The sequence below is a fragment of the Ahaetulla prasina genome, chromosome 7 (genome assembly GCF_028640845.1).
Source record: "Ahaetulla prasina isolate Xishuangbanna chromosome 7, ASM2864084v1, whole genome shotgun sequence".
Lineage (NCBI taxonomy): Eukaryota > Metazoa > Chordata > Lepidosauria > Squamata > Colubridae > Ahaetulla > Ahaetulla prasina.
The window spans coordinates 25,489,907-25,505,343 of record NC_080545.1 but is presented as its reverse complement, the minus strand read 5'-3'; the positions used below and the strand labels follow the sequence as shown (position 1 = coordinate 25,505,343).

Sequence of the window (15,437 nt, the reverse complement as noted above, 5' to 3'; positions counted from 1 at the left end):
GGCGATACGAATAGTATATTTTCAGAAATTTAAATTGTCACGGGAAAATTTATGAAAACCTAATGAAAATGTTCTTAAATAATGCTATGAAAAAAATTTTAAAAGTCAATTAAATTTAAAAAAAGGAAAGTGCTTTGGTATCAGACAAAACCCCTACCACCCACCATGAAAGCTGGAACGCCCACTAGTGGACGGTAGGGACCAGATTGACTACCACTGATCTAATTGATGCTCATAGTGAATGAAGTTTTTTTTTTCCTCCCAACATAATTTCTCTCAGATGAACTCCAGTTGATTTGATACCAATGTTATTTTTTTGTTTGTGTCTGCCTTGTATTGTTTCGTGACAACAGTCAAACTATATATGTTCAATAATTTCTCACTGATTAGTTTTGAATGCTGATTTTCAACATTTTAGGAAACCCAAAGTTCAATTTATTTCACTTGCACAATGAAAAGTTGGAGTCTTTTCACGTAACAAACCTAAATTTCTATATGCCTTTTTTTTAAATTCATCTTTGGATGTTTTACTCTTTTGCTGCTTAATTCTTCAATATGTCCAAAGAAGAATATTCTGATTTAACCAAGCTTTTAAACCAGAACAAAGCGTAGATTTATCAAGCATGTAAAACAGTAATACTGTAGAAATAGCAATAGCACTTAGACTTATATGCCACTTCACAGTGCTTTACATCCCTCTCTAAGTTGACAGAGTCAGCATATTGCCCCCAACAATCTCGGTTTTCGCTTTACCAACCTCAGAAGGATGGAAGGCTGAGTCAACCTTGAGCCTGGTGAGATTCAAGCTGCCAAATTGCAGGCAGCTGACAGTCAGCAGAAGTAGCCTGCAGTACTGCACTCTAACCACTGCACCACAGCGCTTCTTATAAGGCTGATAAAGGAGCACAGAGGCTTGTCATTTATTCCCAGATTTTTAAATTGAATCAGTTTCCCTTTATTCATTCTGAAACTGCTGTTTGTTGATCAAGTCATTAGTATTACCTGCATGTATATGAGTTACCCTAGATTTCTTAATGGTGTCCTACTATCACTGACATGGCTTTTTACTAATAGTGCAATGCATAGATATCCTGTAGGATCTGAAAGCAAGAAAGAGAATTACTTGTTGATAGTTTTATTTATTTTTAATCAACTTTGGCCAATTGGAAGATTGCTCCTCCTGAGGAGTACAGAAAACAATACAAGAATACCTGCAGAATGCAAGTAGAAAACGAGCAGAAGGGCAATGAGCAAAATATAAGTTACCTTAATAACAACACATTACCTCTGCATTATTACTGAATCTCTACAGCACCAGCAAACAGATATTTGCTTCAGATAAATACTGTTTTAAGGTAAAATTAAAATCAGTGGTGAAATCCAATTTTTTTTTACTACCGGTTCCGTGTGGCTTGGTGGGTGTGGTGTGGCTTGGTGGGCATGGCAATGGAGGGATACTGCAAAATTCCCATTCCCATCCCACTGTGGGGCCAGCTAGAGGTGGTATTTGCCAGTTCTCCAAACTATTCAAAATTTTCACTACCAGTTCTCCAGAACCGGTCAGAAGCTGCTGGATTTCATCCCTGTTTCAAACTCAGTGGAAATTACAAAATAATCAATGCCATCAAAACAGAGGTGGTATTCAGCAGGTTCTGACTGATTCTGGAGAACCAATAGCGGAAATTTTGAGTAGTCTGGGGAACTGGCAAATCCCACCTCTGACTGGCCCTGCCCCCATCTATTCTCTGATTGGGAAGAAATGGAGATTTTACAGTATCCTTCCCCTGCCATGCTCATCAAGCCACATCCACAGAACTGGTAGCAAAAAAAAATTGAATCCCACCATTGTATCAAAAGCCTTCAAATATATTCTCAGATTTTCTTTTCCTGTGTGCTTACAAAATATGTCCTTATCTATGTGGATTAGTCCTCACCAACAGCCAATAATATTGCAGATCTATAGCCCAGCAGTATCAGCTTCACAGTGCTGAGTCATCCCTAAATATCCACACATGTACCTTTAAATGGAGATGTTGCTTTTCACATTTAAAAAGCCTATTCCAAATCAATTTTTAAAAATACGTTGGGGGGAAAAAGCTGCCCACCACCATCCATTTTGCCACCTGAGCATTTTCTCATATTCAGTCTTGATTTATATAATTTCTTTTTGCAATGTTTGCCATTTCACTTAAGGCGTGCTAAGCTTGGTAATTTTGAAATTAATAGGAAAAACAAATATGACTGTCAGTGTTTCCAATTTCATTTATGTATTCCTAATATTTCATGTAATTTCACACATTAACCATTTGAGAAGCATCTGAACGTTTTATTTCTACAAAGAAAAGCTTCTCCTTGCAAGACCATCCGGCACTCATTCAATCAGATGTAAAACTACTTGTATTAATTTACTCCACCAAACTATTGAATTTAACATAATTTCTGGGAACTCTCTTACAGTTTCAAATAAGAGTTATTCCCATCCTACTAGGTGATATTAAGGAGAGAATCAGAGATCTTTTTCATGCAAATTAAAGATATGAATGCAACAAACATTAAGGCTGAATAGAGCCAGAAGACTGAATAAAATCTTACCCTCTCAACTTTCTCAAAAAACACTGGAAACCCATTCTGTTCTTAAAGCAGTTTATTTTCCTTCACTTCTAGTAATATTGCAGATACATTGCAGACTCTCAAAAATCTCGTGCAACTGAATTTTCTTTCTTACACCAAACACTAATGAAAAAGTTAGTATAGTAATCTGTACATCTCAAAATAAATTATTTCACCTGAAGAAAATTAATTTGAACTAATGTTAATGCAAAACTATTACGTTAGTGGCATCCAAAAACTAATTATGTTTTCCAACGAAGTATTTACAAAAGTGTTCGGGGATTGATAGCTGGATTGTTTCCCAAACCTATAGCCACACATTGCAGTCATCTCCAGACCAAGAAAGACATATGTAGAACTGAAGCATTACTTATAACAACACCCCATTGAAATAGACTCTTAACTTGGTTATAGTTGATATATACCACTAGATCATTGAATGGCTACTCATGGATATTTAAATATATCATTGCAAAATAATAATTTTCAGAGTGTGCTATTTGTCTCTCTGAAGTCAGAATCAAAACATGTTTGTCTATCAATAACCAATCTTTCAAAATACCAATATCCTTAATAATAGCAACTCTTGTAACAGTCTTCCTTGATGTATAACAGTCTTCCTTGCAAACAAGTTTGTAAGAGATGAATTCATGAGATACAATTCGAACGTAGCTAAGAAAAAGAAGTAATGAAATGCACACTCTGTAGCACTATGTCTTTTACGTTAGAGGATTGACTAGATGAAGAGAACATTCAGAACCCAAAATCAACAATACAACCAAGAGTTTGATCATTTCACTGTTTTAACTAGAAACAATATCCAGAGAAAGACAGTAGCAGAATCTCCAAAACTACACGCTTCAAACTAACATAAATATCCATCATTCATTCCTATGATTGTATGAATAGAGTATATAAAACACAGCAATTCAGGTAGTCTTTGATTTACGACCATAATTGCAACCAGAATTTCTGTTGCTAAGCAAGGCAATTGTTAAGTGAATTGCACCAAATTTTAGTATCTTTTTTCATGGTATGAAATCACTACGTGGCATGGAATCACTACATTGTTAAGTGAATCATATTTTTGTTAAGCAAATCCAGCTTCCCCCATTGACTTTGTCAACAGGAAAAGTTGCAAATGGTGATCACATGACCAGGGACAATACTCTATTGCACGGGTGTCAATACTCTATTGCACGGGTCTCAAACTCGCTGTTTCATGTTGCCATCACATGATGTATCGTGACCTTTTTCCCCTTCGCAAAACTGGGGTGGCCGTGGCCTGCATGTGATGTATCTGGCCCACAGGCCACCAGTTTAACACCCCTGCTCTATTGGAATTACTTCAAGTTGCTAAGTGCTCAAATTTTGATCAGATGACCATGGGGATGCTGCAATAGCCATAAGTACAAGGACCAGTCATAGCACAGATCATTCCTTTCAGTGCCATAGTAACTTCAAACAGTTGCTAAACAAAGATTACCTGTAACGTACAGGAAAATAAACAACTGCAGAAATCCAGAGTTTGGAATGTTTAATCCTTTTCTAACCTGCACTTTAATTTCCTGGAATTGCCATCCCCAGCAATGCTCCTTTTCCAGACAATATTTGTTAATTAAAAAACAATGGTAATTACAAGGGTTGAATGAAATGTCTGCACCTTTGTATATTTTCAAGCTTGTCCATAACACACACAAAAAATCCACATTTTATCTCTTCAGTCACGTCATGATAGTTCTTTCAACTTATTTGAGTGAAACAGATACCTATAAATATATTCCTTACATTCTGGAAAAGACGAATGTTGCATGACACCATTCTGTAACAGAATCATCAGTGCTTGGAATACTTTACCTGACTCTGTGGTCTCTTCCCATAATCCTAAAAGTTTTATCCAAAAACTTTCTACTATTGACCTCACCCCATTCCTAAGAGGACCATAAGGGGCGTGCATAAGCACACAAACATGCCTACCGTTCCTGTCCTATTGTGGTTTTTTTTCTTTTCTTCTTCCTATATATGTTTATATGTGTATATACTATATAATCTTTTTGTATGATGTTGTGACAAAATAAAATAAATAAAATAAAACAAACCAAGCCTGAGCTTATATGGCAGATGAGGAAAATAGTGAGGTCCAGTTTTGCAATTGCCTTTTGGGCGACTCATGATTTATGAGGCCTAACACGGTCATGTTGCAAGGGAACTTTCTTCTTTGTGCTTTCAAATTTGGCTTGATTTTTATTTCAAAAGTTTGACGGTTGTAATGTAACATTCTAAGGTGCTAATGGCTAGGTCCAAAGAAATCTATGCAAGTAACAATATTTGCATTCCAGAAATTGTAACCCCGAAACGGTATCAGTTTTCTTACTGACATTTGCATTTTTATACTTTATTTAACAAATGAAGCTGTATATAATTCATATTATATACATATTATAATTCATATTCCACGGACTGACATTTTCTTCTGGGTTGTCATGATGTTGTGAAGAATTTCCTCACCTTTGTTCTTCTAACAACTGACAATAATTGCTGGCTAATTTCAACTCTTCAAGTTTCCTTTCTGCCATCAGCATGTGAGAAATTCAACTTGCCACAAACGTATTAATGCTGAAGAAGATAAATAATGTGACCCATACATTCCTGTAAAACGCCAAAGGGACAGCAATTTCCCTTTGTGTGATCTATTGATTGTCCTTAATCAGTTCATCAGTTTTTCTATACAAAAACATTTGCTATTACAGGTTATCCACTTCATTCTTAATAACACAAATCATCTCTTCCCAGTTCACCATCTTTACATGTTTTTTTTGACCCAGCATAATACAAATACTCAAGTTAATATAATCCCTATAAATTACTAGAATTTAATAATGAATTTCAACTGAAGGAACATCTTCACCAGTCAAAAATTCATTTGTGGCACATTGCTTAAAGTTCACTGATGAGTATTCACAGCAGGTTTCCATTTCACAAACAACAGCAACACAACCTTTTCTCACATCAACTTTCTGTCCACTGAAGTGAAAGAAAGATCTACATCAGAGAAAGAAATGAACACTTCAGTCAGAGCTTCTAGTATGTTAGTACTGACATCTGTTCATGATTTAGAACAGGGGTAGTCAACCTTTTTATACCTACGGCCCACTTTTGTATTTCTGTTAGTAGTAAAATTTTCTAACTGCCCACCAGTTAGTGCGGTCGCACTATAGCGCCATTTAGTTTCACTTATGTAACATGAACTAAACTTATGCATGGCAATACAAATAGTATATTTTCAGAAATTTAAATTGTCACGGGGAATTTTATGAAAACCTAATGAAAATGTTTTTAAATAATGCTATGAATTTTTTTTTAAAGTTAGTTAAATTAAAAAAAAGGAATCAGCTTCATTATCAGGAATCAGCTTCAGTATCGGACAAAACCCCTACTGTCCACCATGAAAGCTGGAACGCCCGCTAGCGGGCGGTAGGGACCAGATTGACTATCACTGATTTAGAACATAGGAGGCATAACTTTCATTTTAATCCTTGAACATTAGTCAATGCAACAAACACACACAATCTATCCAAAGACCTCAGTAGTGTATTGCATTTATTAGGACAATCAGAATTCTTTAGCCACAATATATTACTATAATGGGAACTAAATCAAAATTTAGCTTCTTTTGCCCTTGTAATTCCAACTTCTATAACTCTAGCTGCTATTAGGATAACAATAACAAAGGTTTTTTTTCTTGATTTCAGTATTTTAAAGTATAATGAAATGTTTGAAAAATGTGTGTGTGTGTTAAGTAGAAAGGTGGGCTGGTCATATAAAGGAAGCTACCATAATATCTCACTGATTGCAACACACACATAACACATCATTCAGTATTTGTTTTAACGAAGTTTTGTTGCAGAAGCCATAGTGGCCAGTGTTCTATAGTGTTCTATATAACACTAAATCATAAAACTCATGTTACAAGTCAAAGCAGCTGAATTCACAAATCACACAGAGCCAGGATAAATCACATTAAGATTTGGTATAATATGTAAACTCAGCCACTGCAAAGCTAGCTTCAATTCCTGTTTTAATTTTTACAGATTATTATGAAATAAATGTTTCTTAGAACTTGTAGAACCAATCAGTTGTATATTTTATTCCCCTCCTTAAGAACTAATTTTCTAGTTTAGTTTAGTTTAGTTTAGTTTTATTAGATTTTTATACCGCCCTTCTCCCGAAGGACTCAGGGCGGTGTACAGCCGAAATAAAATACAGAGTATATACAATTAAAAGAAATTAAAAGAAACTATTAATAAATGGCCGATAATTTAAAAATTAAAAAATTTACAAATGTTTAAAATCTCTAAAACCCCAATTTAAAATCACTATTTATGCCAGTCCTGCTTGAATAAATAAGTATGTTTTTAGCTCACGACGGAAGGTCCGAAGATCAGGAACTTGACGTAAGCCAGGGGGGAGTTCGTTCCAGAGCGTCGGTGCTCCCACAGAGAAGGCCCTACCCTGGGAGCCGCCAGCCGACATTGTTTGGCGGACGGCACCCTGAGAAGGCCCTCTGTGAGAGCGTCTGGTCGATGGGAGGCATACGGTAACAGCAGGCGGTCTCGTAAGTACCGGGTCCTAAGCCATGGGCGCTTTAAAGGTGGTAACCAGGATCTTGAAGCGCACCGAAGACCACAGGAAGCCAGTGCAAACTACGGAGCAGAGGTGTTACGTGGGAGCCTCGAGCGGCTCCCATTACCACTCGCGCAGCTGCATTCTGGACTAACTGCAGCCTCCGGTGCACCTCAAGGGCAGCCCCATGTAGAGAGCATTGCAATAATCCAGCCGAGACGTAACCAGAGCGTGAGTGACCGTGCATAAGGCATCCCGGTCAAGGAAGGGACGAACTGGCGAACCAAGCGAACTTGGTAAAAGCCCTCCTGGTGACGGCTGCCAGATGTTCCTCAAGGACAGCCGCCATCCAGGAGGACGCCCAAGTTGCGAACCACCTCCTTTGGGGCCACTAACTCGCCCCAACAGTCAGCTGCGGATGCAGCTGACTGTACCGGGTGCCGGAATCCACAGCCACTCCGCCTTGGAGGGATTGAGCTTGAGTCTGTTTCTCCCCATCCAGACCCGACGGCTTCCAGGCACCGGGACAGCACTTGACCGCTTCGTTGGGGTGGTCCGGGGTGGAAAAGTACAGCTGAGTGTCATCAGCGCACAGATGATAACTCACCCGAACCCACTGATGACCTCACCCAGCGGCTTCATGTAGATGTTGAACAGGGTAGGCGAGAGAATCGACCCTGGGGTACCCCACAAGTGAGGCCCCTCGAGGACGACCTCTGCCCCCTGTCAACACCGACTGCGACCGGTCAGAGATAGGAGGAGAACCACCGATAAACGGTGCCTCCCACTCCCAATCCCTCCAACCGGCGCAGCAGGATACCATGGTCGATGGTATCAAAAGCCGCTGAAAGATCTAATAGGACCAAGGCGGAGGAACAGCCCCTGTCCCTGGCCCTCCAGAGGTCATCCACCAACGCGACCAAAGCCGTCTCCGTGCTATAACCGGGCCGGAAGCCGGACTGGAACGGGTCTAGATAGACAGCTTCCTCCAGGTGCCGGGGAAGCTGCCATGCAACCACATTTCTACAACCTTCGCTAAAAAGCGAAGGTTGGAGACTGGACGATAATTTCCCAAAATAGCTGGGTCCAGGGAAGGCTTCTTCAGGAGAGGTCTCACCACCGCCTCCTTCAAGGCGGCGGGGAAAACCCCTTCAACTAAAGAAGCATTTATAATCCCCTGGAACCAGCCTCGTGTCACTTCCTGAGCAGCCAGTACTAACCAGGAAGGACACGGGTCCAGTAAACACGTGGTCGCATGCAACCTCCCCAGCAACCTGTCCACGTCCTCGGGAGCCACAGAATCAAACTCATATTTACACATCCAAATATGAACAAGCCCCAAGATTTAATTTTCTTCCTCGCTCTTCTTAAAGATAGTGGGAAGAATATCTAATTAAAAACTAAAAGAGATGCTGCCTCCTCTTGCTAGTAACTGTGTTACATCAATTAAATGGGTAAGTGGAAGCTGTCCCCAGAAGGAGTATCATGTGATCCTGTATTGATTAAGACTGCAGTGGAATGTTATTTGCAATTGCATTGGCAATCAGGAAGTAACTGTCATGCTTTCAAAAGACAAATTGCTGGCATCTGAGACAATTCATAGGCTCCCTTTCTTTTTGCTGCTCTCAAGTCACAGTTAATGCATGTTCTACAGGGATTAGTTTCTTAAATCTGTCTCCTTCACTGTCTTCAGCAGTTAAAAGAGAGAGAGAGAGAACGCTATAATTTAGATGACCCTGTATTAGAGACGTTGTTAACTGACTGCAATGTCTATCAGCATTTCTTAATTTCATATTATTTAATAGGATGCAACTTTAACAAACAATTTAAACAAATAAATATACCACGTCTTATGTTATGATTCTCACTGAGGACAGAACTGTAGTCAAGGAGGATTCAGAATTCTGTATTATTCCCTCAAATCTTCATTTATGTGGCATAACTTTATGAAGGATTGATTTCATGCAACTCTGTGGACCTATAATTTAAAGAAATGAATGGTCTGAGAATAATAAGTGTTTTTCCTCAGCAATTTCAGGAATAAGAAGCACCTATCCTACCAAATAACTATACATGTGTTTATAGTGGGGCTAAAGTCCACCCAAATATGACAAGCAAACGAATATGTTGAAATTAACATTAATTCTTTTCAAAGTTGCTGCACACTTGGTATATCTGTCTATTAGCAAAGGAAGATTAATCTTCATCTATGCATTATGTTTTTACAAACCAGGTTGTATAAAACCATATAGCTATCCAACTTTCAAATGCATCTTAATAGGAGTATTTTTGAGCTAGGTGGTGATGCCTTCCTTTTCTTTTCATCTCTAGCAAGTCAACCTGATCAGGGTTTTTTTTCTGGCTATCATTCATAGGCTCTTAAGAATGAAACAGAAGTTTAATATTCTTAGGACTGGAACAGAGGACTCTTTTCTAGTGCAGACAATTAACCCATGCAGCTGAGTGCCATGATTATACTGAAGAAAAAATGAGCAGAATTTGATTTGTTTCATTCCTCCTGGTCACAAGGAGCGGGATTATAAATCTTAATAAGAGGTTAGGTTATCAGATCTACACTGCAAAAATTGGACACCTACTATATGGTAGCAATTACGAACAAAAAAATTCCTCTTAATTTTTTTATTATCAAATATTGTCCCAATTTTTGCTCTCCAGATCTAAAAGCCCTATAAAAGATACTGTTCTTAGCATATTTTGAACATATCCCAAATTCAGTGTGCCATCAATTGGTTATCCACTAAATCTTTTTTTTAAAAAAATGCTGCTCCCTGATGAATTCCAGTAGAATTCATCTACCCGCTACATTTGACAAGTTAAGATGTGGCAGGTGTACCTTTCCAGTGCTTATTCCTTATGATTTAAACAAATATATTATGAATTCCAGGAATAGCATGCCAACCTGATTATTATTCTGAAGTGAGCTGCTAAAATTTATCCAGGAAAAAGTACAACCTTGTAAAACTTGAGAGGTTACCTTTTTTATAGTCATGGTACATGTTTATATGTACTTATACACAGATCACTATTTCTGGAATTTCAAACATATTTCACTGTTTACATCCTTGGTACTCTTATAAGCCATTATAGATGTAAAATTGATGACTGATCATCCATGATTCTATAATCAAACAAAACCAGCCTAGGCTAGAACAATATATAATCAACAGAAGTTGCCTGTACCATAAGAGTTAATTCACCTGGTAGCTATATTAACTTCAGTTAAATCATTCATTATAATGACAGGTTCCTGAAGGAAAGTTCTCTGGGCAAAACGCAGTATCAACAATTCCAGACACCAGAAAATTTGAATCCAAATGTCTTTTAGAAAACCCAGTTCTTTCTTTTCCAAATCCACGTACAAAATAATGCACAAAGAGCAAATACACAAATCTAAATATTATCAAAAGGTCTAATTTTAACCTCTCTATGTTGCATTACTTCGGGTTTAAGTGCCTAATGAATTACCTCCTTCTTTATAAACCTTCCGTTTAAGAAATAAGGAGCACTGTGACTAAAGCAGAGACTTTTTGTAGTGAGTCTCTTCTTTGATTTCGAATTCCTTTCCTTAAGAATTTTGTTTTATTTTTAGAAATGGATTAAGACTTTATTTTCTCAGGCTTTAAATTAGTTGTTTAGAATGTGCAATTTCTTCGGAATCGTTAAAAAAAATCTGTGTTGTTCCAAATACTTCTTCATTAAATAGAAGCAATTAAACTTCTTAAATAATAAATATATTCTTACACATAAATCTAAACCTGCATATGTGATTTATTAGATGTCAACCCTTAAAGGAGTAATTACTGGTGAACATGAATTAGGGAATACCATTGCAATTAGACCTGCTTGTAATTTCCTAGGAACAACTGGTAGAATTCTGGACTAGATTTTAGTACAATCGATAGTTTTTGCTATAAACAGTCACAACTGATTTTAATTGACTTTTAATCCATTTTTTGCTATTTTTGCTTCTCCATTACTGTTTCTCCATTCTCTTCCAGCTTAGATTATGCCTTTCATAGTAAGAAACTCCCTGCCCCATAATGTACTATGTTTTGTTTTTCTTTCTGCTAAAACCATCTTGATATTTAAGAAAATTTAAAATATGAAGTACTTTCAGTTAAGTATCATAGATCAGAATATAATATTAAAGTATTATTCATAACATTAAACGATGGTTTTACTTAATAAAAAATCAATAATGGTTAATTCCAGTACTATCCTTATTCAAACAATGGTGTGATCATATTTGAGGCAAAATACATTTGGCAGATGATAATATAGTCTATCAGGGAGCACAACTATTGTACATCTGGACCGAAGATTGGTACACTTCTATCTGGGATGTCACCCTCTTCCACTAAGTACACAACTTTGGGAGGGATGCACATGGACCAGTGAGTCCATGCAAGGGGACACACAACCAGCCAGCAAGATCAGCCAAATCAACTGGGTGATCCATGGATTGACAGATGTTGCAGTCAGATCACCCTCACATCCAGTGTTGATATATTCCTTGCTATGATATCATACTGCTAGAGTGGTAATACCTGCCTCTGTTTCTAAAAATAGAAAATGAAGATACACTTACCTTAAAAAGTCTTAAAATGTTAGCCACCATGATGGACACTGAACTCGCCGCTGCACCTATTACCCCAGTTATCTTGTCTGGCTTGGTAAAAATAGGAGGATCTCCATTAGCACATTTCACATCAGACCCATCTTTTTCTATCAAAGCTTGCACAAAAGTTAATGACTGCTCCAGAGCATAAGTGTCTCTGGAACATGTGTCTAGAATCCGAACACCCAATGTGACATTGGCAAGAAGGTCAGGGTCCTTATTGATCTGATCAATTGCATATAGCATTGCCTCAAGCCGATGTATTCCCTTTTCTTTTTTGAGTTCACCACAAGGTACTCCTCTTTCTCCCTTGGCATGGACAGGAAACAGTCCTCCCAAGATCACATCTCCATCGAGTCGAATGGAATGAGCATATTCCTGGCCATAAGTTCCTCGTATCATAGGAATTATCCAACAGAATCTGGCTGCAAGCAGGAAAAAATGATGGCAGGATGCTAGAAGCTTGTCCTTGTATACCATTTTTTCTGAAGATGGTGTTGCAATCCAAGATCCAGATTTTCTCCTTGCTACAGGAAGTAGTGGATATTTTGAAACTGTCTCTTCTGAAGGCTATCATCAGTACCCGGTGATTCAGAATATAGGACCTTGTAGTAGGTAGAAAGGAGGAGCTGTTGGTTGTTATTTTTTAATAAATGTCTTTAAATAGTTTCTGACATAAAGAATCCATTTCAGTTAAGTATTCCAAGTGCTTTGCTCGCTTTTCAAGTGTTTTCGGTGACTACAGATTAGTATTAGAGTCAGTGTTCCCAGAGTCAGGAAAAGGCCACCAATTCAAATCCTTGGATAGTATCTTGTGACTGAAATTCTCCTGAAGTATTAGAGAGAGAGAATGTTTAGTTAATTTACCTTATGGTAGATGTTGCAGTTTGTATTACGTCTTTATAGCAGCTTATTTCTGAAATTTTACCCTCATTTTCTCTGAAGTTAATGATAGCATTCACACATCAGGCTGAATTGGGCCTTGTCTAATTGTGATTTGCAGAACCAGCTGGAAACAAGTCAAAATCAGTCTTGCAAATAACAAAACAACCACATTTTATTGGTCCATGTTCTGGTTTGATCACACACACACACACACACACACACACATTTGTTTAGTTATTTTTGAAGCTTTGGCAGGGCATAAGTTCAAATAAGAAATAGTCCAGGATACCGTAAACAAATTTTTGGATGTCATGGTAAATTGAAGCGGCAATAATTAAGCCAAAAATTGTACATAGTTTCATATTAAATGTTTAAATAAATAATTCGCTGACCCATTATTGTAACCCCATAATTTATGGCGTAGCACCATGTGTGAATTCAGGCCATCTGTCCAGTATACCATCAAAAATGATGCTTTACTCTACAGATTTCATGCCCCATATTCCTCCACTATGTAATTTGATTGCCAGCTTTTGCTAATTCTCGACCAGGACTCTAATATGGCATCTGTTAAATTTTAATATTGCGTTTACCTACATGCAAGAGAATGATAAAAAAAAACATGAGCATTCCAAAGTCCTGTGGAAATGTTTCCGACTGAATTATCATGTGATGATGGTAAAAATATCTCACTGGGATTTCAGGCCAAAATATGTACTTGAAAATGAAACAAAGGTGGTGTGAAACAGAATTGTCTACATCAAAGGAGAAAGTGACTGTATTTAGAGAACAAGGATGCATGAAATATGCATCATTCCCCTTTCTATTTCAATTTATACTGATTTAAAGAATGTCATCTTCTTATAGGGAACACCAAGTTCCTTATGCTAATTTAAAAAATATTCAAATCCAACAAAATAACCTCCTTGGTACATCAAAAGTATGATGCGGTACAGTAATGTAGATTTTGTCTTACTGCACTGCACTCAGATTCTTAAAGTACTTGCATTTGAAATAAAGAATATCAATTTACAGTTGTATAACTATAAAAGCAGAACGTGACCCAGCTAATAATCAAATAACCTAGGAATAACTGGCCATTTATTTAATACTAGACTATTTGTAACCCATTTTATTCTTCTTTCCACATAATATAGGACTGTGCTGTTTCTTCTCTTCTCACAATCCTCAGGAGAGCCCCAGTGAAGTTGTCTCCATCTCCACCTCCTCCTCCTCCTCCTCCTCTGTTGGAAGTGCCTGCCATTTTGCTGAAGGAAGGAAGGACAAAAGGAACCATGGACCACAAGGAAAATTGCAATCCTACTCCTCATTCCAGTATGTTCCCAAACCCTACCTTACCACCAAGCATCAGTACTGCTCCTTTATCCTTCCTTCTCCAGCCACCACTACCATTAAGAGATTTCAAATTCAGCCTCAGTTCCAAAGCAAGCAATGTCTACTCAACTTGCCACCAGCTGATTGAGTTCAAAGACAAGAGGTAAGCAAGAAAGGCAGCAAGAATACACAACTCCCCATCTTGCCTTGTGCCTTGCAATCTACAGGCTTCTGGGAAGGTTAATCAGAAGGGGTGATGATGATGAATCAGCCACAAGTTTCCCAAATTTCATTCCTACAGGAGTACTGTGTCACAGAATTCTATAAATTATTTCAATTGAGTTATTTTGTTTCAATAATTATTGTCCTATACATTCTAGTTTTGCCCACTAGAAGATGACAAATAGATCCAAGAGTTTCAGTAGTATAGAAATTATATTAGTTTTTTTAACACATCTAAGCCATCATTCTAATAAATTGTATCACCTAATATTAAACTGGTTTTGCACATTACTTTGCACAAGTTATATATAGGCTTTAGAACTTCTGGAGACGTGTGTGTGTGTGTGTGTGTGTGTGTGTGTGTGTGTGTCTGTGTGTGTGTGTGTGTGTGTGTGTGTGTATACACACACACACACACACACACACACACACACATATTTGAGTTACCAAGACATATATACATATATGTATATGTGTGTGTCTGTCTGTCTGTCTGTCTATCTGTCTGTCTGTCTGTCTGTCTTGGCATATTCAGGTCTTTTCCCATGTAAGGTTGAGAGTATCTTGGCAATGTTTCGACAAGGTCTCACTCATCATCTTCAGGCTGGTGCTTTCGGCTTCATGCTTGTGTGAGCAAAGCACAAAGCCGAAACACCAGCCTGAAGATGATGAATGAGACCTTGTCGAAATATCACCAAGATACTCTCAACCTTATACGGGAAAAGACCCGAATATGCCAAGACCTACACACACACACACACACACACACACACACACACACACACATATTATTATTATTATTATTATTATTATTATTATTATTATTATTATTATTATTATTATTATTATTATTATTATTTATTAGATTTCTAGACCGCCCTTCTCCCGAAGAACTCAGGGCAGTGTACAGCCAAGATAAAACATAAACCATGTACAATTAAAAATGAATTAAGAAACTTATTATACAGTTGGCCGAAAAATTAAAATATTTAAAATCTAAAAAACCCAATTTAAAACATAAATAGAATTTAAAATTTAAAAATCTAGACAATTTAAAAGAAAAGCCTTAAGCCAGCCCCGCGCGAATGAACAGATGTGTTTTCAATTCGCGGCAAAAGGTCCA

General features: G+C 37.6%; 1 protein-coding gene across 1 annotated transcript in view; it reads right to left on the bottom strand.

Moving 5' to 3' along the window:
- The window catches only part of GRM8 (glutamate metabotropic receptor 8), a 592,112-nt gene extending 579,726 nt beyond the window's left edge, over window positions 1-12,386 (bottom strand). Inside the window, exon 1 of the mRNA XM_058191139.1 lies at window positions 11,843-12,386. Coding sequence (XP_058047122.1) covers window positions 11,843-12,352 — 510 coding nt within the window. The 5' untranslated portion in view covers window positions 12,353-12,386. The remainder of the gene's footprint in view (window positions 1-11,842) is intronic.
- Between the last annotated feature and the right edge of the window lie 3,051 nt (window positions 12,387-15,437).